Source organism: Zalophus californianus, chromosome 3, assembly GCF_009762305.2.
Source record: "Zalophus californianus isolate mZalCal1 chromosome 3, mZalCal1.pri.v2, whole genome shotgun sequence".
Lineage (NCBI taxonomy): Eukaryota > Metazoa > Chordata > Mammalia > Carnivora > Otariidae > Zalophus > Zalophus californianus.
In genome coordinates, this window is record NC_045597.1 from 1,047,277 (window position 1) to 1,072,840 (window position 25,564).

Here is a 25,564-nt window from a genome sequence, read left to right on the forward strand (position 1 = left end):
TAAACAGCTTTATTGAGGTGTAATCAGTACACAAAGAACTGCACGTCTGCAATACATCCCTCCTGGTGTGTCGCCCCTCAGGTCACAGATGCACTGCCACCTCCAAGGAGCTTCCTGTGCCCTTGGTGCAGTAGGAACACTTCCCGGTTGCAGCTTCCTCGCAGGCTTCTAGGCTTTACTGAAGGCGTCGCTGTCCAGCCGGCCTCTAGGACTTACCTCAGGCCCGTTGGCCTTGCCCTCCCCTCCCGGGCCCTGCCACCACCCGCTTCCCTGACCTGACTGTTGGCTGTGTCTCCCAGCGGGAATCCCTGGCCACTGGTCCGTCTCTGTGGGCTTACTGCTCTCCACCCGAGGCCCTCCAGGTTCTCCCGTGTGGCCGCAAGGGGCAGGATTTCCTTCTGTTCTGGGGCTGGATGTCCCAGGGAGGCATGGAGAGCTCGACCCCTGGCATGAGAACGCGGATGGTGGGGTGCCAGGGTGTGTCCGGGTTTGGGGAAAGGGCTGCCCTCTTCAAGGAGCAGAAGCCCCAGCCACCTTCGCGCCTCGGGCGAGTGTCAGTGGGGGCAGCACGAGGGGACCCCTGAGAACAGCAATGAACAGGGGCCCTAAAGGATCCGGAAGGGAGGGGATCTGGCAACAAGGCCTGGGCGAGCTGGGGGCATGGCCTTCTTGGTGGCGTGGTGTGAGGCCTGGGAAACAGGTGTGCGGAGGGTGGAACGTGGCCCCTGGCTCTGGCATTCATGGTCTCACTGGGTGATGGGATGAATGCAGGAAAGCTGACTTCAGTGGGGACCTCACTTAGAATCGCCAGGTGACCCGACAAACATGGCCAAACAGGGCATGGTTCGGAGCCAGAGCGTGTCAGGGACGGGCACCCGAAGCCTCCGTCCCGCGGCTGATGCCTGTTTCCCGCCCCGCTCTCCCAGCTCTTCAGGGCACTGGGACCGATGTGCAGGCCTGACACCAGGAGCAGGGGTCACGTCCGTCCCTGGGGGGCTGGACTCAGGTGGGGCGTGCGCCCAGATGGCACCCATCCCCCTCCAGGGTCACGGCAGGTGAGATCTGATTCAAACTTGAGTTATGGCTCTGCTGAGGCAAAGCCCTGAGAACAGGGCTCCCCATCCATCCTGTGCAGTTGGTGACTCCATGCACGTCTGCAGTGGCCACCTTCTCCCACGGACATGGACACCAATGGCTGAAAGTTCTGTAGCTTCCAGTGTCTGATGGCCAACCCTCCACCACGTTCCTACAGGAGATCAGAGCTGAAATGTACCTTCCAGTTCACCAAAAACGCAAATAGGGCTCGCCGCGGAGCAGGCGTTCCGTGCGCCTGGGTGAGAGGGTGCACTGGGCTCCGGCCCAGCCCACCTGGACCGTCTATGCGCCGGCCGCTCTCGCACAAAACAGAATCTATTCCCCAAGCAGGCGTGTAGATGTCTTCTGCCTCATTACTTTCCACACCGACTGCCCCGTGTGCTCTCTGGCCGGTGAATTTGACATTTATTGGAAAGGAAACTGGTAACAATAGAGCCCAGTGATGGGAACGATAACGCGGCCTTGGGGGACCCGCAGCTCCGTGTCGTCCGGCTCTGACGCAGACTACCATTTATGTTCCCACTCTGTGTGACTTCTGTCCAAAACAGTAAACACTGGAACACACTGATTTATAATTAGGAAGTTGTTTTTTTACTTTGTTTAGAAAACTATTAGTAACAACTTTAAATCTGACTTAATCTTTCATTTTCAGATTCTTCCCCTCAAATGTGCCCCCAAACAATCTACAAAATGCCAAAAAAGGCCGGAGGGAGGTGGGCTGGTTCAGGTTCTGCGGGTCCTGGCCTCCAAGGACCAGGAGCGGGCATGCTGGGAACTCGAGCATTTTAAAGAAAGTGGAGACTGCTCTCCTTCCTCCCTTCGAGGGACGTGGTTAGCAGGCGCCTGCATCATCGCGGGCATCCCCAGAAAACAACCAGGGGGCCCGGGCGTGCGTGCGTAGCACCAGGGGTGCCCACCTCCCAGGCAGGGGACAGGCAGCTGTGTGTCTCGAGCTTACTCCAAGCTGAAGCTCCAGCTGAGGCTCCAAAAGGAAGACGACTCGAAGCGCATGGCGGCCCAGCCGTCACCGCGGGGTGGTCTGCTACCTTCTGCCTTCCTTCCCATAGTGCTGAATCTTTAAACACACGCGATTTAATTTTAGAAATGCCATTTACTCGAGCCTTAACTTAGTACCTTCCAAGGCTCAACACCAAGGTCACTGAAATTGAGTTAACCTACCTTGACATCTACTTAAGCTTTTGGATCTAGACGTAAGAATCTGTAGCAAATATTTATTTTTAGCCCCTCAAATCAGGGCTAGCTATTCTGCGCGGCTTCTACTTCAGATACGATCGTATGACTTGGCGAGACCCTCCCAACGCAGCCCTGTGTGTGTGGGCTTGTTGGCAGTGCATGAATAGGGCTGTGATGATGATTTTTTTTAGATAATTGTAGACTCACCGGCAGTTATAAGAAATAATCCAGACAGATCCTGTGTGCCCTTCCCCCAAGGCGGATACAACAGGAAAAACCACCACAGACATCACAGCACGGATACCAACCAGACACAACAGAGCATCCCATCCCCACGAGCACCTGAGTCTCTACACAGTCACACCCGCCTCCTTCCCGCTCCACCCCTGCTGAGCCCCTGGAAACAACTGATCTGTTCTCTGACTCCATAATTTCGCCATTTCAAGAATGTTCTAGAAATGGAACCAAGCAGACAGGCATACCTTGCTTTCTTGTGCTCCACGGACACTGCCTTTTTACAAAAGGAGGGTTTGTAGAGACCCTGAATCGAGCATCTACCAGCCCTACTTTTCCAACAGAACGTGCTCACTTTGTGTCCCTGTCCCATTTTGGTGATTCTCGCAATATTTCAAATTTTTCATTATATTTTTTTTGGTGACGTGTGATCAGGGATTACAACTTGTCAAAAGATCAGATGATGGTTAGCACCTTTTAGCAGTAAAATATTTTTTAATTAAGTATGTACATTTTTTAGACACAACGCTATTGGACACCTGGTAGACCACAGAGAGAATAAACGTAACTTCTATATGCACTGGAAACCAAAAATGTTCACTGGACGCTCTTTAACTGTGGGACCCGCTGTACTTCAGTGGTCTGAGCTGGACCCGTGTGTCTCTGTGGTGAGCCTGCGCAGGATTCTGGGGACTGCATCCCTTCACGCAGCCCGATTCCCTGGAGACTGACCGAGGCTGCTGTGTGCAGTTCCTTCTTGTTGCTGCAGAGCAGATTAATGTTCCACGGTGTGGACAGATCACAGGGTCTTTTTAGCCATTCACCCGCTGAAGGACATTAGGTTCTTTGCACGTTTGGGCTATTACAAATAAAACTAACATAAACATTCATGTGCATGAATCTGTGTGAAATTTTCATTTCTTGGGCTAAATACCCGGGAGTGCAATTGCTGGGCTGCAGGACAGCAGCACATTGAGCAGACGTGGGCGCACACTCTGCAGAGTGGCCACGCCGTGCTTCGTCCCTGCCAGGAGCAAGGGGTGATCCCACCTCCCAGCATATCCCCCCATGCCGGGGGCCATTCTGGAAGGAGCGTAGTGGTATCTCGTGCGGTTCTATCTGCATGTCTGTAAATGTTAATGGGGTTACACATCTTTCCGTGGGCTTGCCTAATGTCTGTATCTGCCCCCAGGATCTGCTTGTGCCTGATGCCCATTTGCTAACTGGACTGACAGTTGTGCTGGGGAGCTTGGAGACTCCCAGTCCTTCATCAGATTTGTGATCTGAAGATCTCCCACAGGCTGCAGCTAGTCTGCCCACCCTCTGAACAGCACCCTTTGCAGAGTGTAAGTTTCTAATTTTGACAAAGTCTAATTTGCCAATTTCTCCTTTTATGGATCATGTGTTTGGCATCAGGTCTAAAAACTCTGTGTATTCCTAAATCCCAAATATCATCTACTGTATTTTTTCCAAAAGGATAAAAGTTGTATACTTTGTTTAAATCTGTAATCCATTTTGAGTTCACTTTTATGTAAGGTATGAAATTTAGGTTGGTCTTTGTTTTTGCCTCTGGACCGCCAATTGCTCTAGCTCAATTTGTTGAAAAGGCAATCTTCCCTGCACTGATTGATTTGCCACCTTTGCCAAAAATCAGTTGGTCCCACTGGTGCCAGTCTGAGTTTCCTATTGTGCTCCAGGTTCTGCTCGTCTGCCAGTAAGCACCCTGCTGCCCCAGCACACGTAGCAAAGTAATGTCTTGATAGCAAGTGCACCGCTCCTTTTTTCTTCCTTCTCAAGATTGTTGTAAGAATTTTAGCTCCTCTGACTTTCCATACAAATTTTAGGATCATCTTGTCTATGTCCATAAAAAACCGTTCTGGGATTTTGCTAGGAATGCAATGAATCAGTGTGGTGAGAACAGACGTGCTACACACTCAGTCTCGGACCCGTCTCCCCTTCACTGAGGTCTTGAGTCCCTACATGAGCATTTGCAGGGGCGGCACACAGCCCCGCCCAGCTTTTGTTAGCTGCGCCTAAGTGTTTCATTTTTTTTTTAGTAATTGTAAATAATATTGTATTTTTACTTTTGGCATCCATGTGTCCATTGCTATAAACAGAAAAATAGTTGACTTCTGAATGTTTATCTTGTATCCTGCAGCCTTGCTACACACTCTTGTATAGTTACAGGAGTATTTCTGTAGAGCCCTTGGGATTTTATAATTAGATAATCGTGTCATCTGTGAACAGACTGCTGAGTCCTCCTTGCCAATCTCCATGACCTGTGTTTCCTTCTGCAGCCCTACGCGGCTGAGGACGAGCACTGACAGCGCATGCCTGACTCTGTCCCACTCTGTTTGTTAGCCGTAGGTGTTCTCTGTAGGTACTCATTAACACGTTAAAAGGAAGTTCCCCTGTATTCCTGTTTTTCTGAATGGGTGTTGAATTTTGTCAAATACTCTTTCTGTACTGATTGAAACGATGGCGTGATTTTTTTTTTCTTTTGTCCATTGATGTGGTTCCACTGATAAATCTTGAAATACTGAACCAGCCCCGCACACCTGCAATAAAACCCACCTTGGTCACTGTGAAAAATTCTTTTTATGTATTGTTGACTTCTACTTGCTAATATTTTGTTACGGACTTTTGTGTCAGTATTCATAAGTAATATTGGTCCATAGGTTTCTTTTCTGTCTTTGTCTGGCATCAGTATAATATTAGCCTCAGAAGACAAACTGGGAAGTGCCTCCTCCACTTCTTTGAATGCATGTTGGAATTCTCGAGTGAAACCATTTAGGTCTGAAGTTTCTTTGTGGTGGGTTTTAAAACGACTAATTCAACTTCCTTACTCGCCATTAGGCTATTCAAATGGTCTATATCCTACTGAGCAAGATGTGCTAGTTGTGTTTTTCAAGAAGCGTTTCTTTGTCTTCAGTTTTCAGAGTTCAACCATGAGAGGTCTTGGTGTGATTTGGGGGGATTTATTCTAACTGGGGTTCTACCAACTTCTCAAATGTTTGTGTTTGTGCCTTTTGCCAACTTTGGGTAGTTTTCAGTCTTCTCTCCTTCTGTGACTCCAGTGGTGTGAATGTCTGGTCTTTGGTTAGAGTCCCAAATGTCCCTGAGGCTCTGTTCATTTGTTTTTCCAGTCTACTGTCTCCCGGTTGCCAGATTGGGCAAGTTTTGTTTTATCCTCACGTTTTCTGATTCTTGGGGTGTTGAGCCCATTGGTTTACAGTTTTTGCTTCAGTTACCATATTTCTCAATTCAAAAATTCCCATGTTTGGGGCGCCTGGGTGCCTCAGTCAGTTGAGTGTCTGACTTTTGATTTTGGCTCAGGTCATGATCTCAGGGTTGTGGGACTGAGCCCTGTGTTGCGCTCTGCGCTCAGCGGGGAGTCTGCTTGAGATTCTCTCCCTCTCCGTCTGCCCCTCCCCCACTCATGCACAAGCACACGCACGCACTCTCTCTCTCTCTGAAAAAAGAACAATGAAAAATTTAAATACAGTGACATAAGCATCCACCTTCAAAAACTAGAAACAGAAGAACAACTTAAAACCAAAGTAGATGGAAGGAAATTATAAAAGTAGAAATCAAAGAACTAGAAAATGGGCAGATAGAGAAGACCCACAAAACTGATGAACCTTTAGCCAGACTAGTTGAAAGGAGGGGTTTCTCTGATTTCTAATGATGCTCGCAAACCAGCATCTAACGATGCTCCTCCCGAGAGTGAAGGTACACACTGGCCGGGGGTGCCGGGCCCGGATACAGAAGGCACTCCACGAGCACCCGCGAATTCCCTGCATCCACCCGGCCCTGTAGCTGCCAGGGCAGCCGCCACGCTGGGGTCTGCCGAGAGGGGGCTCCTGAGGTGGGGTGGTCTCCTGTTTCTTTTGCTATTGGTGTTGAGAACAGCTTGGCCTCCACGTTGCTTTATACCAGCTTGTGCCCCAAAGTCCTGCCCTCCACTTTTCTGCACAGCACACGACTTTTCGCACAGCCCACAGCTCAGCTCCACGGTCACGAGCCCAGTGCCATCGGCCCTCACCCCTCTTCGGCCTCGCCCCCACTCCCCCACAGGGCCTCAGCACCACCACAGCCAGCGCGGGCAGGGCCCCACATGCCCCCCAGGCCCCGTGCACCAGCCGATGATGCGGCATGTGCCTCACCAGCATCACAACCATCTTCCTGAAGGCCACTTCCGATACAAAGTGATTTCCAGCTACCCACAGGGACACCTCATGCTGACCCCAGCTCTGTGCAGCGCAGTCCACAGGTGGCCGTGTCCTCCAGGGCCAGATCCACGCCCTTTCAGGTCCTCGTGGGGCTGCATCCAACACCGAGGACTTGGTGGCACTGATGTGAGTGGGAGGCGATTCGGGCCTGTGCCCTGGGACCAGTGTGAAGCAGATGGGTCTCAGCTTCTCACGCTGTTCCCCGGGGGGCACTCGGAGGCGCTGAGGAGGGGTGGGGCTCCCCAGAGCCTTCAGAGGCAGCCGGAGCCGTGGCCGGGGCAGAGCGCCAGGACCAGACAGCACGGGCCGTGGGCGGAGGGCCGGGGAAGCAGGCACTGATGCCCCACCACTCAGAGGGGACAGGTTTCCACAGAAGAAAGAGTGTTGGCGTGAAGCACCGAGGTTCCTCTGCCCCACTGTGATATCCCCATTCTAATCTGTAAACGCCTAAACTATTTGGGGCCGTGAGCGAGCGCGTGAGGCGCCTGTTGGCCACACTGCCCCCAACACCTGAGGCCGACGTGGACCGCAGATGCGGACGGAACACGCCCCCCAGAGGAACAAGGACCACGGGCACTCTCCTTGCTGCGTCCGCTCTCAGTCCCCACCTCCTGCGCCAAAGCCGTGGGAAGAACCCAGGTATGCCCAGCCAAACTCAGCTCAAGCCAGCAACTTCACCGTGATCGTGGGAACTCCATCCTCTTGGATCAGTCCCGATCTCCCTGCTCCTCTCCACGTGGTGTCTGGTGGAGGGGCGAGGGGTGTCGGTGCCACTGTCCCGTGCCTCCTGAGGGCGTCTGTGCCCAGAGCTGGTGCCCAGAGGCTGGTGTGTCCCAGGCCCTGCTCTGGAAGGCTGGCCCCCCTCGATCCCCTCTGAGGGGCATCCCATCAGGTGCCCCTCAGAGGCCCATGGAAGCTTGGAGAAGGTGCATTCAGGCTCTCACTGCCTGGCCCTTCCCGGAGCCTATCCAGCCGGCACGCTGGGCTGGTGAAGACCCCGGGCCCCGACACACTCGCCCTCCAGTCCCCTCCCCCAACCCCGCCCGATGCGTGCCCTCCCGCTCCCCGGGTCCCTGCTGCGGACTGCAGCCTCAAGAAGCAGAAGACTCGTGCTCCGGGGCACACGCTAGCTCCACGAGGGCACTGCCCCCCTTTCGCGTCCTCCCTGGAAAGGTCTCCCGAGCAAGCCTGTGTCAGGCTCTGTACGCCCAAGCATATGTTCACACAGACCTGGGGGCACATGCCCGCTCGTGTGTGCAGGGGGCTCATGCATCCACAGCAGACGACGACACGCAGATGCAGCTTCTCACCCAGGCCGACTCTGACCCGTGGGACAGCCTGGGCTATAGCACAAGCAGGGGAGCCCCTGGCCTCTGCCGGCAGAACCAGGGACGTGGCCAACGCCCCTCAGGGCGCAGGCCGGCCCCACAGCAACCCACCACCCACCCAGTGCCCATCAGGCCCAGGTGAGGGCCCCGGGGCAGGAAGCTGAGGACGCAGAAGGGGGCCATGGACCTGGACCCACAACACGCAGGGCGCTCCTCCAGCTCATGCCGAAAAGGCAAACGCCCCAACTACAGCACGGGCAGGAGACCTGAACGGACGTCTCCATGAAGACGACGTAAGATGGTGCCGGGAAGCATGCGAAGGTTCTCCGCGTCCTCTGCCGTCCGGGAGACGCAAATCCAAACCCCGGCGAGACACCGTGCCACACCCACCAGGACGGGGGGAAAGAAAAGATGGACAGAAGCAGGTATTGGGGAGGATGTGGAGACACTGGGAATAGAAGGTGCTGCAGCCGTGTGGGAAACAGTCTGGCGGTTTTCCGTCGGTTAAACCCAGACTCCCCACACACCCAGCACCTCCTCCCTGGGCGTGCACCCAAGAGCAGTGAAGACACATTCGCATGGAAACCGTGTGTGAAAGTTCATGGCGACGGGATTCAAAATGGCCCAATGTGGGAACAACCCAACGTCCCCACCCGACCATCAGGTGAAGCTTGATCTGTCCGCACAGCAGGATGGGGTTCAGCCACAGAAACGGACGGAGCGCCAGACACAGGCTGCACCAGGACAAACCGTGAAGACATCACGCTCCTAGAAGAAGCCAGACACACAGGCATTGCACGCTGCATGTGAGCATTTCCACACGATGCCCAGAACAGGTAAATCCACACGGAACGAGTGCAGAGCCGTGGTTGTGGGGGCAGGGGATAGGGCTCGACGGCTCACAGGGTGGGGTTTCTTTCAGGGGTGATGAGTGTCCTCAAGTTCATGGTGACGTGGCCAACCCTGCCAACAGCCTGAAAACCACCCAGCTGTACATTTTAAAGGGGGTGAAAGTGCCCTACGACCCAGCAATTGCACTACTGGGTATTTACCCCAAAGATACAAATGGAGTGATCCAAAGGGGTACCTGCCCCCCGTGTTCACAGCAGCAATGTCCACCCACAATAGCCAAACTGTGGAAAGAGCCCAGATGTCCACCGACAGATGAATGGATAAAGAAGAGGTGGTATATATACACAATGGAATATTATGCAGCCATCAAAAAGAATGAAATCTTGCCATTTGCAATGACGTGGATGGAACTGGAGGGTATTAGGCTAAGTGAAATAAGTCAATCAGAGAAAGTCAATTATCATATGCGGAATTTAAGAAACAAGACAGAGGATCATAGGGGAAGGGAGGGAAAAATAAAATAAGATGAAATCAGAGAGGGAGACAAACCACAAGAGACTCTCAACTCCAGGACGCAAACTGAGGGTTACTGGGGGGGGGGGGATGGGGTAACTGGGGGATGGGCACTAAGGGGGGCACGTGATGCAATGAGCACTGGGTGTGATATGCAACGGATGAATTACTAAATTCTACTTCTGAAACTAATAGTACAGTATATGTTAATTGAATTTAAATAAAATTAAATTAAAAAAATAAAGGGGGTGAAAGTCTATGGTCTGTGAATTACGCTGAAATGAAGCTGTTAGTAAAAATGAAACGAAGGGCTGACGAGGTGGTCTGCACACTCCTGGACACGCACACGCACACACGGCCCTGTCTGGGCGATACCAAGCCGTCGCACTGACCCCTTCATCTACTTGCTCTGTGTGTCCAGAAGCCGGCGGAGCAGCGCAGGACAAGGCTGTGCCCCCTGAGGCGTCCCCGAAGTGGGGCGGGTGGCCTGCGGGCAGTGGCGCACCTGCAGGAATCCCTGAGCTGAAGCCGTGAGCACTTGGTTCCGCAGGGAGCCTGCGTCCCCACTGTTCTGACACCACGTGGGATCCCAAATGTGGAAGGTGTGCACCAGCTCCACCTGCTGGTGTGCTGGGGGGCACGGGAACGGCCGCTGGCGGGCGGCCCAAGACGCAGGGGATTAGGAGCTGTCCCTGATGGGGCACAGGGTGCGTCAGGAACGGTCCCTGGACGTGCCTGTAGGTGAAAATCGGGTTACCTGCAGCTGAGCCCAGAAACTCACTGCGTTCCACACGTGACCAAACCGCATGTGTGCCGGATTATTAATACAGACAAGCAGTGAGTGGGCTCAGCACCGGCACGGCCCCCCGGGTCACACACCAGCCTCCGCGGCTGACGTTCACACACCCAGAGGGCCAGGGGTCTGCAGGTCTGGACAGAACATCCTATTCACACTATCATCAAAACACACAGCTGAAGAGGCCTTTAAACACCGGAGGTCAAACAGCAGCAAGAAACCACAGAGCCCGTGTGTGGTTCCCGTTGTGGGTGCACGCGCCCCCCGCTCTGCCCCTCTCCTGCCCCGCCTGCACTTCTTCCTGGGACCCCCCCCCCCCATGATCTTTCCGGTGTGCACTGATGTTCACTCTCTGCGCTGTGCGGGGAGCTCACAGACGCACTCACGGGTCTGCCATTATGTCACGCAGAGTGGTCTCGCTGCCCCTCGCTCTCTGTGCTCGTCTCTCCTTAGTGCTGAATAAAAGCGCTGCCTGGATGCACCGCAGGGTTTGGTGCACTGGGCGATTCCGAGTACAGCTGCTGGAAACAGGCAGGTGCCGGGGTTTTTGTGGATGTAAATTTCGGGCTCTTTTGGGGAAATGGCCAGGAGCACGACAGCTGGGTCACGTGGGGAGAGCGTGCTTAGTTGTGCAAGAAACGCCCCCTGTCTTCCACATCACTGCACCATTCTGCATTCCCACTGCAGGGAGTGAGTTCTCTGCGCCGACCGCGGGGAGGATAAGAGGACGGCCCACGACGGCAGGAAGCCAGGCAACGGGCCGCCAGCCAGAGCACCAGGCACAGGGACGGTGCCAGGCTCTCCCCCCCCCCCCGCGCCCACGCGTGACGCGGGCTTCCTCACCCCCGATCATGGGTGGGGGGTGCCGAGCAGGTGCGATGGGCAGAGCAGACCTCGGGGGCTTGTCCGCTGCTGGTTCTGACCCGCTGTGCACGGCACCAGAAGGCAAAGACAGACTCTGCCTACCTCAGACTTCATTAGGGAATCTGAAGAGTTAATCTGGAAATGAGTTTAAAATCAACTCCCCGCTGTTCTCTGCAGAGGGATTTGGCTAATGCCCTGCAGATGGGCGGGGCGGCAGTGGCAGGCTCCCATACATTGCTGTGTCCCGTTTCCTGGCCTGCGGGGGCAGAGCGCCAGCAGGATCAGACCCCCCCACCGCACCTGCAGCAGGACTCAGTCAGCACCCTGAACAAACAGCTCTGTTGTGGCCGCGGTGCAAGGAAGGGGCACCAAAGACCCAGGAACAGACCCTCGGGCTCACAGAGGCCCCACTGCGATTGATGGGGAAAGCGGGATTAACCAACAGAACTCAATCTGGAGGCAAGGAAAACGGATGTGGAGAGGCTGTGCCTCTCCAGTCCCCGGGCAGGACGCGGCTGTGCGGACAGATCTCACGGGGAAGCAGAGAGAGGCCCGAAGGCCAGAGTCAGTCGAGCCTCTGGGGCACAGCTGCGTCGGGAGTCGGCCGAGGGGCTTCCTAACGCTGGCTTCCAAGAGTGGGTCCCGGTGGAGGCTGGTTGGCACCACCGGGGTCTGTGTGCACAGGTGCCAATCTCAGACAGCCACCCGCTGGGCCGGAGAGCTGTCGGGGTGGTGGGCCCTCATCTACTCACGTGCGCAGAACAGCCACTCGACACAGAAGCCTTTCTGGGGGGGATGTGACACAGCACATGCCCATCCCAGTGTGGCCGGCGTCACAAAACTTCCAGAGCCTTCTCTAACACGGTCCTTTCCGGTGCCAGAACCACGCCCATTTCACTTGGGGCCCATCGTTTTCCACACGCCTCGGGCAACAGGACAGTCCACTCTAGCTATTAAAAGAAACTCGAAATGCCAACCCTCCCATAAAACAAATACGAGGAGCAGAGAATCCTCGTGACTTTTTCTTTTGAGGGGGGAGGGACAAAGGGGGAGAGAACCTCAAACAGACGCCCCACATCATGACTTTTTAAGAAGGGAAAAGTCACCACATCTATTTGAAAGGTCTGGAAACAGTTCCCTTGCCTCCAGACTGCGTCTTCGTGAGCCACATTAACCGTGGCCGGCTAGACCGAAATAATGTCCGTGGGTAGTCTCAGGGAGGCCCCAAGGCACGTCCGCACACAGGATTCCTTCTGACCCCGAGGGCGGCCGCACTCAGGACACAGTGGAGCGCATCGTGAGCAGGGGTCCCCACCGCGTGGGCTCCGTCACAGAAGAATGTTCCGTGAATCAGAGAAATTCCAACAGACACAGAAACAGTGAGCACGTGAGCTGCCACAGCTTCATCAGCACACAGCCAGCCCAGCTCCGTCCATAGCCACCGGCCGCCCACGTGCACGAGTCCACACCGAAGCCCGCACACCTGCGTGGCTCTGCATGCACGCCCGTCGGCCCGTGTCCCTGAAGGGTGGGGGCCTCCATACAAGACAAGCACGACACAGTTGTCACATGTGGCCACAGCGCAGCTAACGGTTCTCCCCTCACAGCCCCAGCGTGGGGCTGCTCCCCAGGTCAACAGCTGCCTGAACTCATGACCCTCATCAAGTCCGGCCTGTTCCCGACAGCTCTGTCTGCAGGCACCTGGTCCCAGCCCTCAAAAGGCTGTAAGTCCGCACGTTTACTGAACCACGGCTCAGGAGTCTAGCTTGGCCCAGGAGACACAAGCGAGGTCATGTGGGCATGTCCGCCAACCCTTTTCCCCAAATGCCTTGCTCTCCAGGTATCACAATTAGCTTCGTGCTCCCAGCCTCAGAACCCAAAAAAGTCCAAAGTGTATAAGGGACAGCTCCAGGAGGGGTGGGAGGAGCCAGCACAGAAACCTCAGACACCGGGAAATGGGGCATTTCGTGAGAAGGCACAACAGGACTTGGTGTGTCTATTTATTTAAAAAGGGAAGGACAGAAAATTATTCTATGTGCGTAATTCAGCCATGCTGAGCTAAGTGAAGGAAGAGACGAGACGCGGAGAAATCATTCTGGCTGTTGGGTCCTTCGAAGCACGAAGAAACATAATCTTGCATCTCAAGTGCACTTCATGGTCTATTTAGTGTAACAAGACGTTGCCTTCCAGGGTCACAGATGGGCCACTGAAATGGAGGAACACAGTGACCAGAGGGTGACTGAAGAAGCTGTCTTGCTAAGTACAAAGACGGGATTTTAAACCAGCTACAGCAAGGGTACGGAAAACCAACACACCCATTATAACAATGACGATCAGAATTCGCATAGTTTACATGCTTTCTACGTTTTTCAAAGCATTTCAAAGTATTTTTTTTAAGATTGTGTTTTTAAGTAAACTGTACACCCAACTGGAGCTCAGACTCACAACCCCAAGATTAAGAGTCACATGTTCTACCAACTGAGCCTGCCAGGTGTCCCTCAAAGTATTTTTTCAAAACAAAACAGTGATTCCTAACATTTTTGGTATGAAATGTCATTTTAATATAAAAACTGCAAGCTCTTATCTTTTAGAATACATAGCTAGGGAAATGCCACAGACTAAAAATTATAATGTAGAATTTTGTACCTTTTAAAAGAATTTGAATTAATCAAATAGTCTACACGCATTGAGAGAGGATAAAAGAACAGCTCCTGTCATCCCAAAGCTCCTTCCTCAGCCTCTGGAGAGCTGCCAGCTTCCTACCCTGGACTGAATTTTAAGGACAGAGGGGGTGCCACCTTAAGTATTTTTCTCATCCCAGCATACGTACTAGATGCATTCCTTGATACAACATGTCTCCTTAATTTGTGATTGCTGAGGATTGTGAGACAGATTCTACCTTGAGAGGTTGGCACTCAAACAGGAGAAGAGACAAACGCTCAAATAATTACCTCGTCAGTAGAAAAGTGGCCAGTTTTCTGGGCAGATGTGATTAGCGTCCCTGGCTCCTTCCTTAAAAGGGCAGGAAATGGAAAATAGGAGAAGTTGTGTGAGCTTTCCCTTGGTGGGGGTGATGGGAAAGATTTCCAGAACATATTACATTCAAACATCAAGCTGCAGAGAAGAAAGAAATGGTAATTAGATAAAATCCACATCCTATTAGAAGAGTGATATCATGGGGCGCCTGGGTGGCTCAGCCGGATGGGCGTCTGCCTTCGGCTCAGGTCATGATCCCAGGGTCTTTGGATGGAGCCCCGCATCGGGCTCCCTGCTCGGTGGGGAGCCTGCTTCTCCCTCTCCCTCTGCCGCTCCCCCTGCTCCTGCTCTCTCTCTGCTGTGTGTGTCTCTCTCTGTCAAATAAACAAATAAAATCTTTAAAAAAAAGATAAAAAAAGAGCGATACCATGACTGACTGGGCTTTATGCCAGGAAAATACAGAAAAAAGTTTGCAGAGGGTTAAGTGTGGGGAATGTATAAACATACCTCCTTTTGATGTTGTTCCTAAATAAAAATGTCATGATCATCTCCAGACACTAAAGAAGCACTTGATAAACTTATTTGTATTTGTTCTTGATTTTAAAATACTCAAAAAAGAAAATCGATGGGTATGCTAATATAATACACATACACACACTGAACTGTCCCCCTCTCAGCCTGAAGCCAGTGTGATACTGAAGAGGAAGACTGTAGGAGGCGTGTTCCCCAACACACTAAACTAGGCAAGGGTACCCACCAATCCCCAATGCCCTAGAGATACCGGAAAATACAATTAGACAAGGAAAAGAAATCAGAAGTACGAAAAACTCAAAGAAATAAAACCATAATCATTTGCTGATTTGTTTATGTAATTATGTAATTAGAATGAATTTTGGATTTTATATGAAAAAAAAAGCTAGCAAGAATGGTCAGGTAAACACTTGGAAGGAGCAATGAAGTGAAATGAACCAGATAAAATGCTAAAATATGCCCCAGAGCCCCAGTAACTAAAGCTGAGTGGCACCAGAAACTGGAAGGCAAACAGACAAATGACATAGACCAGAAATTACAGAAACTGACTCAAATACATATGGAAGCTTAATATAATTTCATGGTGGTGTCTCCAATCTGTGGAGTGAAGACAGAGATTTTAATAAATGGTATTGGGACCACCAGATTAGAAAAACCAAGTTGGATCCATACTTGAGACCATACAACAAAATAAATCCAAAAGGGTTAAAGGTTTACATGTAAATAAAAGTCCTAGGGGGGAAAAATGGGTGAATTCCTTTAAAACCTTGGAATACCAAGGCCTTTTAAACTACAACTCAACATCCAAAAGCCACAAAATACTGGAATTCCACTACATTTCAAAAATGGCAAAAAAAAAAAAAAAATCAAGATAATGGCAATCTGAGAAAAAGTACTTTCAACTCCAGTCACAAGGGCCAATCTCCCTAATTTAGAAAGAGCTCCTAGAAACCATTAGAAGATGAGCAAGCCAATTAGTAGATGGGCAGCAAGAGGTGTAAACAAGTCCGAAACCAAGCAGGAGGCTCTCCAGGTCTCCGTGGGACAAGTGCGGTCACATCCGCACACTGAGACGGCCCTTCCCCGCCCTCGGACTGGCAAACACAGGACGGAGACCCTGGTCCTGGGAGCCTCTGCGGAGAGCCGCTCTCCAGACGGCTCTGGGTGCACAATGGAGCCCACAGTGCAGCTGCGACTCAGAGCAAAACCAGCAAAAGGACTTGCTCCCCCCTCAGCCTCTGGGAACCTGGAATGCACACACTGGCACACGTACACAATGACATCATCCAAGGTCACTAACCGCAGCAGTGTTTGCAACAGCGAGAAAGGAGAAGAACCCAAGCGTCCACCGACAGACTGAGGAGCTGTGGCCGTGTGTACGGAGGGTTACATGTGGCCACGAATACAGAATGAACAACTCGCTCTTCATCGATGCGGAACAACGTCCAAGATACACAGAGCGGGAGAATGTGCAGAACGGGTTTTGTAGGGTGCTGCCCTTTGTATAAGCCAGGAGGGAGGGCAGGATCCCGCAGGAGAGACCACCTGCGGGCACAGACCGGCAGGTGCTGCAGGCTCACAGTGAGAACTGGCCCGGTGTACCTGTTACACCATTTTGATTGTGAGTCATGAAGATGTGTAGGATTTATTACAAACCCAAAAAAAGAAAGAAGGAAAGAAGGAAAGCAAAGAAGGAGGGAGGGGGAGAGGGTCCAGGCTGCTTCGGGGAGAAAAGACTAGACAAGCGGGGCTCCAGGAAAGCTTGGATGTGGTGTGAGCACTGAACAGGGAGTCAGGGGGGCCGCAGATCAGCAGGAAAGTTAGGTCATCAAAGCAATCGAGAAATAATCTGCAGTCTTGGAAAAGAAAAGATCTGTGTAAAAATGACCCCCCAAATCCCCACATAGCACATGACGCAGGAGAGAAAATTCCATACTCAAACAGCACCAGTGAGGGGCTTCTGGTAGCTGCCGGCCAGGCTGTATCCTCGCTGTGGCGGGAACGGACAGCTGCCCTCACCAGGCACACGGGACACGCCTAGCCCGGACTGCCACTCGGATCCCGCAGAGAAGCGCCCCGCCCCGAGCGGTTTAAGGAAGACAAAGCACCTTGTGTTTGCAGGTAGCCCACCTTCCCAAGCCCCACGTTCCCAAAGATCACGTTTGTCCCCAGGAACAGAGGTGCCAGCCACTGTAAACCAAGTTCTCGGGGAACCGGTGCAACAGACACAGAAACCTCACACATCTCCCCGCAGGTGTTTGCTGCACCAGGCAACCGAGAGAGGACACGCTGCTTCAAATGTTGTCCACACGCAGAAACACACACACACACAGACACACACACACACGCAGACACACAGACACAGAGGCACACACGCAGACACACGCAGACACACAGACACAGACGCAGACACACAGACACACACAGACACACACACACACGCAGACACACACACGCAGACACATGCACGGACACACAGACACACAGACACACGCAGATACACACAGACACACATGCAGAGACACACACAGACACATGGACACGCAGACACACATGCAGACACACACAGACACACGTGGACACACATGCAGACACACACGCAGACATGCAGGCACACACAGACACAAAGACACACACTCAGAGACACACGCGGACATGCAGACACGCACAGTTCACCCTCCCAGAAAGCGAGGACCCCAGCAACCCCAGCATTAAGGGTCCTGGCAGGACTGTGCCCAGTGGGGCCCATGGCCCCCTGTCCCTCAGGGACAAACCCAGGATCCACCATCCCACACCAGCGGGAGCCCCGAGGACAGTGCAGGTGTTAGAGGCGAAGCACCTGCCAACCCCGCACGCATGTGCAGAGGGGCAGGACAGCCACGGGGACAGACCCAGGGGGCGGGTGTCACAGTCCAAAATTTACTGGGTTAGGAGAAAGCACAGTGAAGGGAAGTGCGAGCAGTACCAGCCTTTTATGCAAGACATAAGAATGTGTACTTGTACTTCAAAAACTTGCACAACAGAAGGAACATCAATACCTGAAAAGCAGAGAAGTCACTCTGGGGGGAGGGGAAACACGGACAGACGGACAGACCCTAACGTCTCTGGGTGTGCAGTATTCGGTTCAGAAACATGTGGTCATCTTACGTAATTACAAAGTAAAATGGAATTTAAAATGGCAATCATTGAAAAATTAAACAAAGGAATTTACTTCTCCACCTGCTGACATAACCACATAGAGAGGATTCTGAGAGACTTCAAGACACGGTGATGGGGCTGTGCCCCCGGTGGGGTAGGCCCGGACCCCATGGCCGGAAATCTGAATCCCACCTTCCCTCGGGCGTGACGGTCCCGGGTCCGTGACAGAGAGGCCACTGGCGTTCACACCACCAGGTGCGCGTGTGGGAAACGGCCGAGGAGCCGCATGCTGCTGTCCCTGGAAACGGATCGGGGCTGGGAGCGGGAGACAGACCCGGGATCCACGTGGCCCTGACATCGGAGAGCAGGGAGGGAACTCAGCGCGTCTCCTTCCCGGGCTGCAGACACACACAGACACGCGGGGCGGGGGGGCTGCGACGGGGGAGGCGGTCATCCACGCGCGCCTCGGACCAGCTGTGACCCACGTGCGTGCTGGACGCCCGCCGCACACGGGATCCCACTCGTGGTGCGACCCGAGGCTGGGAGACCTGCTCGGCTCCCCTAGACCCTCCTCCCCGGAGGCCCCACAACAGGAACTGTGTGTGCGTCCCTCACTCAGTGTCTCTGAGACCCGCCTGGCTTCTCCCGCGAGCAAGCCGCGTGGTAGCTTTTGTGGCCAAGGAGTACTCAGTCCACGAATTCATGTGTACGTGAGCTATCTGAGGTTGAACTGTGTCGTACGTCCTAGGCCCGCCACCGGCCCGGCACTCGCCCGTGTTCCTCTCCGCAAGGACGTGCCCAGGATGTGGCAGCAGGCCCGGTGGATCCGAAGGCCGAACGAAGAGGCTCCCAAGGCCCCAAACAGGACAATCCGACCCATACGAACAGCTGCGATGGATTAAGATATATGAAATATTTAAGTCTTTTACTTTTGTTAAAAACAAGACCACTGATGCTAAGCCCCCGTCACCAAACTGAGACTTAGTTACAGCTTCAAGTCCCCCAGAAACGGAGTGACCAGCACCAGTCAGTTGGGTGATCTGCCAGATGGACCCGTGAGCAGTGACCCTGCAATCACCACCCGATTTCTTTCCAGACCAAGTTCCTCATCAGCGCCCCCTGCTCAGAGCCTCTCACCCTGTCCACCTGCTCGGAGCCCCTTTCCAGCTGCTGGGTGGGACGCTGCCCCGTTCAGGATCCCTTGAACAAAGCCAATGAGATCTTTTAAATGTATTCACTTAAATTTTATTTTGTAAGAGTTTATAGCGATATTTGTAAAAACCCTTGGGAAGATGCTAACGGCAAACTCACTATCCTAGAAACTGGTAGATACAAGGGGAAGAATCAGGCCTGTGTACCCCCTGTCCTACAAACTGCACCTCACGGCAACAAGGAGGTAAGGGGGACGCTTCTGGTCATGAGGTGACTATAAGAAGGGAAATCTCGACAGAACAAGGACACTGCAACTCTCAAGAGCTAGGTGATAAATCCGAGCAACGCTCACCGATGGCTGCTAACATCTCAGGAGACAGACAAGCCAACATCACGTACTTGTTGGAAGGCACCACTATGACGCTGTCTTTTAAAAAGCGCCCCCAGGAGCTGGTTCAGGTTCCGATTTCTAAGAAGACACAGGTCAGCGGGGCTCTGGGGTCGACAGCGTGGGGCAAGGGCGTCAGAGCGCCTGGGGTGCAGGAAGGTGTCATCTAAGCAACGGAACAGCATCACCAGCCTCCAAATACCATGATTTCACTTTTCCCCAAACACCCGTTGGTGTAAATCATGACCATCAGGCACAGTGTGGCCCTGGGATCACCTTAATCATACAGCACACATCATAAAGCACATAATTACACAGAAAACCACTAACTTCCCACAGAAATAAAAATCAGTCCTTCTGCTGTCGTGCTGCTGCGGCGGGGGGAGGGGTGCATGGGGAGGGAGCCTCAGTGATGAGCAGCCTCCCAGTCATCTCTGTCCCCGTGAGGGGCTTCTCCAGACGCTCAGAGTCCTTCTTCCAGGTCCCGTGACCTGTCATGTTGGCCATAACTAACCCCAAGTCAATGCCACTCGGGAGCGCGTGTGTGGGAGGTCCTGGGAGAGCGGAGAACCGCGAGGCTCCCGGGGCGCTGCCGGCCATCGGGGGCTCCTCTCGCCCGGCCCCGGGCGGCTGACTGACACAGCGGCAGCTTCGCGACTCAATCCCATGTGGCAGACGGCAATCGTTCGCTTTACGCCCACGTCAAGAACCGCGTTTTGTTGTCCTTTATCCTCAAAACGTTGCCCAGTACCTGTTCAAGCATGATACTCAAAGGCTTGTGGGCGTCACTAAAGACCCTACTAACCCATCACGATCGATGTCACTGTTTGCAAAGTAAACCACGGGGCAACGGCATCCAAACCCGGGGAGGCCCGCCGGCCCAGTGCAGGCCTCCCAGACGCAGCACCTCCACAGTGACGAGGAACTGCCCCCGTGATGGGCGCGCTGCCCGCGCTCTCACACTCGAGGTTTCAGATGACAGAGGGCCTTCAGACCCACCAACCCACCGTCCAAAGCCACAGGCTTCCTGCCTGACGTGCCGCAGACTCACCGAGGCGCTCAGCAGATGCTGGAGCCACAGGGAGGCGGGTGGCGGGGCGACCGTGGACGCTGGGGCCCCACCTGTGCCCGCGACACACAGAAGGCGGAGAGCAGGGAATCCAGAGCCGGACGAGCTCGGAGCTCCACTCGCCGGGATGCACGTGTGCATGTGTGCGTGGGCCCGTAAACACCACCGGTGCCTGGTTCACCCCACCCTCCCACGAGGCCACCGGCTCCCACCTCAGTCCCCCTGTCCTGCCTCCGTGGGGTCCTAGTAGCTCACGGGCTCCATTCCTTTCTGCTTCAGCTGTTCGCCCAGAACCGGACAGGGAGGGAGGGCCCAGGCCTCCCCACCCCCTGGTACATCAGTGCCCCCGATCCGGGACTGTCGGCCCGGTGCCCCGGGTGCGTGATAAAGGCCAGCCCTGACCGGGTCATGGACCAGGGGTCCTCAGCAGAGGCAGCTGCCCCTGCAGGGCGTGGGAGGAGGGGAGCTTCGAATGGCTGGGCCAGAATGCAGGGGTAAGCAGAGACCCCCCCGCCTATATCCGGGGTCAGCGTGGGCCCACAGAAAGGCATCGAGCAGAAGAAGCATCTGCCGCGACTTGCTCCCAGAAAGACGGCTGTGGCCACGGGAAAGGGGGCGGGGGACACACGCTGGGGTCCATTCCAGACTCCAGCCGAGGCTTGAGCCCAGGACTGGCCCCAGGAAGGAGACCCCAGCACTGACCTGCGATGACCTCCCTCCGAGGGGCCATCCCATGGCCGCTGTGAGCGGTGGCTCACGGGCCCCCGGGCCAGGTCACAGGCAGCAGGCCCCCCGAGGAGGCCATCAGCACAGCGCCCCATGGAGGGAGGCCTTCCCCGTGTGGCTGTGGCAGTCAGGGCAGGCTCTGAGCCGCCGGCGGTCACACAGGAGAGCCGAGACCGGACAGAGAGCTACAGACCCACTCTGTGCACTGGAAAACGAGCTACTCAGAGTCTGCCCCGCACCTGCCTCCCTCCCTCGGCACCAGCTCCCCCCATCTCCACAGGGAGCAAGGACAACAGGGGGGCCTTCCCGTCCCCTCGGGAGGGGCTGTGGGGCCCAGCGGGCCTCGTCCACAGAGCAGGATGCACAGCGCCATGGAGGTCTGCGGCTTGGGGGACAGAGGAGGTGAACCCAGCGAGAGCACAGGCCGGCTGGGCACGGCCCTGACCCCCTCGCCCGAGCACGCGACACCCTGGGGTCCTCACTGCTACCGCTGGGCACGGTGCTGCCGCCACCACGCCACGGAGAGCCCACGCTCCAGGCTGCAGAGCGACAACCAGAGTCCAGTCCCAGTGTGCCGCTCCGGAGCCCGGCCACTGCGGCCCAGCTGAGCAGGGAAGGACTAGATAACCTTCCAGCCGCAAAGGTCAGCGCTCCCCAGTGTCTGCGCCACGAAACTGTGCTCTCACTCACGCGGGAAGCACACCGCCTTCCCAAGTGCCCTTCCCAGCACGGGCGCACCGGGTGAGGGGCAGCGCCGTCCCCAGCCCTGTCCCCAGCCCTTCCTGCCCTCGCCTTCCCCGAGGTGGCCATCCCACGTGCCCGCTCCCAGCGCGGAGAGCACCAGAGAGCCGCGGAGCCCCATCGAGGGGAGCCTGACATCAGCCTCCCGCTCCCAACAGTCACCGACAAGGGACGGGACAAAAATCAAGTTTCTGAACCTACAGGAGACGCGGTGGGGCCACCCCACCAGAAGGAACCACCCACCGGCCAAGTTCAAGTGGCCAACGGTGTTCACACGTGCAAGGGTCCGTCATCAGAGTTGTGGCTCAGGACCGCTGATCTGGGGAGTATACGAGACACCGCCATTGGCAGCACAAATGCCTACACGTGGACACAGACACGCAAGGGATGAGTGGCAGTGATGGCCCAGCTGGCCTGCTCTGCGAGGGCCGCCCCAGCTGCACGGAGACCCAGACACAGCCTGCGAGGGACACAGCCCCAGGTGGACACTCGCCATCCCATCTGTGCTGTCCCTCGGGGGTCAGCACGTGGCTTGCCCCATCTAATGAAAACCACTTTCAGAGTAGGGTGGGGAGGAAGGGCAACAAGTAATTTAGTGCAGATGAACCGCAGCCAGGGGTCCAGCCTCCGGCTTCGGTTATGAGACGGCCAGGAGCCCGTGGGAAGTGACCCAGGCCTGGACTGGGGTCAGGCTGGGCACGGAGGAGCATGGGGCTCTCAGCCCGCATGGGTCATGCTCGCTCTGTCCTCCGGGCACCAGCCACTGACCTGCTGAGCCGTGAGAGCTACGTCCACCGAGTTCCACAGCAGCTCCTGTAGTTTTGAGAACCGAAGCCAAGCCTGCTGATGGTTCCCCTCCAGCTGCACACTGTGCTGCGTCCCTAACCCAGACGAACTTTTCTCCTCTCGCGTTAACCCGCTCATCGCAATAACCTCCAGGACCAAGTGAGGAGCATCTTGGGAGCTCCTCACCGGGTCCACGTGGGCAGGTAACAGCCTCGGGCCTGCAGCCGGACACCACGGGGACGCCACGCGGACACCACGGGGACGCCTCGGGGATGCCACGGGGGTGCCACGGGGGTGCCACGGAGATGCCACCGGGACGCCACGACAGACACTGTCCTCCCAGACCCAAAACACACTCATCTCCTACAAGGACCAGAAAAGCTAAGGGCAGGACTTTGAGCTTCCAGGTCAAACTAAGGATTAAAGTGGTCCCTACCTGCAGGTGAATGTGACCCCTCTGGTGGGTCTCTGACAAGCCTGAGGACGTCAGGTACGTCGATCTGAGGGTCACCTTCTTCTTTTTCGGCCTCATCGGAGCCTCTCCGGGAAGAATGATGGTTGCGTCCAGTTTTCTTGCACAGGACAAACCTCCAGCAGTCAAACATGAGTCTGCAGTGTGAGAAACAGATTTTCAAAGGAAAATGAGCTAACCCTGCCCAAAGACAGCATAGTCGTTTCTCGAAGTCCTAACAACTAGATGCAACCTTTTGCAGTGTTTATTCAGAAATGGAGGGAGTACGTTTAAAAGGAAATTCATTTTCGTCCAACGAATGTTTACTGCCCCAACGTTCAGTTAAACAAACAGCCTTCTTTTATGATATTGGCACGGAATAAAGGTTGCATAAACAAAAATATTATTTACTTCTGCTTAAGGAAAACAAAGTCCTAGATTTTCCCCTTGACATTTAGGCTCTTGTTTCAAGGATATAAAAATCCCTGATTCCGTGGTTTCAAGGTCACAGTCTAATTCACCGAACTGGCAAATTTTCAAAACCACTGCTGATTGCTTATTCAGATTACTGAAAAGCATGTGAAATCGTCTGAGCAGAGAATGTCCTCCTGAGTCCCAGAACAAACATTAAGGTACGATCCCTCCTGTGAAAATCCAGCAAAAGAAACCTAAGTCAGGTTTTTGGGAGGCAATCCTGAATGTAAACAGACGGCTGGTAAGGACCCTTGAGACAGAAAGCCCCGGAAGTCATGTGTGGCGCACACGGCTCCCAACCACGCGGTTTTGTGCTGGTGTCTGAGCTCATGTGTGGTTCCTTATGACATCCCCCTGTTGACTCGGTAACTGGCAGGCCTTGTCTTCGAGAATAAAGATGGACATGATCTGACTTGAATATTATTACCAACAATATCACCTTTCCACCTCAGTGTTTTATGTTCCGCCTCACGCATTGGGGCGGTTTTGTCCCGGCCCCAAGCCACGCCCCACCGGGAGGAGGCCACCCCGGGGCTGAGCACCACCCACCTCCCTTCCTCCCACCGACGCCCCTTGCCATCCCAGCTCAGGCCCCCCGACTCTCCCCCTCAAGGCTCTCCCTGACCGCCTGGCCCCCGACGGCCAGCCCGCCCTCCATGCTGTTCCCAGGTCTGGCTTCCTTTCAGACCCCCAGGGCAGCTTCGAAAGCCCACCACTGCCTGCCCGCATCTAGGGAGGAGTTTGGATGAGCAGGGCGCTGAGGCACAGAGCCTCGCCTGTCTTTGCAGGGAGGAAGGAGCCGCCACCAGACTGGGGTAACTCTGGCCGGCAGACACACAGCCCGGTTCCCTCATGCGGCAAGCACCACCAACCCCACAGCCCTGCCCAACAAGAGGCCCATTTCCTCCCCCATCTTCCTGCCAACACACAAGCTCAGGGCTTCCCCTGCCGGTCCCCCAGTACGCACAGGTCCCTCTGGTTTTATTCCCAGCGCTGCTGGCCCCAACTTGCTCGGTACCTACACGCGTCCTTCGTGTCACTTCTCTGGGCGTGCGCTTCGGGTCCCAGTGGACGCTTTCTGGATCTCTCTGCCCAGCACCAGAATGAGGATCCCTCACGCTGAACCCGGGGGACAATGAGCCGCTCTCCCCCAAAAGGCCCTGGGACCGCTGCATTTGCGGCCTGTCTCCGGATCCAGGACCATCAAATCGCGTTCCAGGAACGGCGCCGACGGCGGCCACAGTCAGACCGAAGCTAATGATTTCCGATTGCCTCAGTCTGGCCTTAACATGAAACACGAGGAGGCACATTTCCCTGGTTAAAACCAAACCAAACCCCAAACCCTGTCCTCTCCCTCCTGTCTTCCACGTTCTGCTCAGAGGATTTCAAACACGAGCAGACTGATGGTAATCTTAAACCTCTGGACAGAAAGAAAAGGCCCGGTGTGTGAGTCCACCTTTGCTCCCAGGGGAGCTGGGCTCCTGCCCCTCCAGCCGGCCTCCAGCCCCCCACCCGCCACGGAGACCGCAAGCGTCACCAGGCTCTCAGTCTCCCGTCTTGAGACCCAAGCAAGACGGTCCAAGGTTTGTTTTTAAGGAGTTTGTTCTCAAAAGAATGCCCTCCACTCCTCTTGGCTGGAGGACCCATGAGGCCGTCCCCGCTTCCACCGGCAAGGTCGCAGCCAGGCAGGTCAGCTCCGAGCACCCCGAGGATGGCTGGTGCCGGGGGCCGGAGGGGTGAGCCCCTGCCCCCAGGACTGTGGTCCTCCAGCGGCTCTGGACACTGTCCCTCCGCCCCCCTCCCCGGCCCGAAGCTCCCAGGCAGAAGGCGGCACCTCAACAGTGGTTTCCCACAGCTAATGTCACCCCGAGGGCACAGAGCTCAGACCCAGATGGCAGGCCCGTTCACTTTAAAAATCTCCAGGCTGGGGGCGCCTGGGGGACTCAGTCGGTGAAGCATCTGACTCCTGGTTTCAGCTCTGGCTGTGATCTCAGGGTCCGGGGTCGAGCCCCGTGTCGGGCTCC

At 54.9% G+C, this 25,564-nt stretch overlaps 1 protein-coding gene across 14 annotated transcripts in view; it reads right to left on the reverse strand.

Annotated features, from left to right (window-relative positions):
• Positions 1-25,564, reverse strand: part of MCF2L (MCF.2 cell line derived transforming sequence like) — a 136,319-nt gene that overhangs the window by 107,516 nt on the left and 3,239 nt on the right. For 10 of the 14 annotated variants that reach the window (XR_003519207.2, XM_027590167.2, XM_027590168.2 and 7 more), the window contains exon 2: positions 23,052-23,224. Coding sequence is in view for 13 of the 14 variants with exons in the window: in XM_027590167.2 (XP_027445968.1) it covers positions 23,052-23,220 (169 nt within the window). In the remaining variant the exon portion in view is untranslated. Of the gene's footprint in view, positions 1-23,051; positions 23,225-23,319; positions 23,362-24,562; positions 25,532-25,564 lie in introns of those variants that run through there. The other 4 variants (XM_027590160.2, XM_035726751.1, XM_027590161.2 and 1 more) reach the window with 3 other exon arrangements.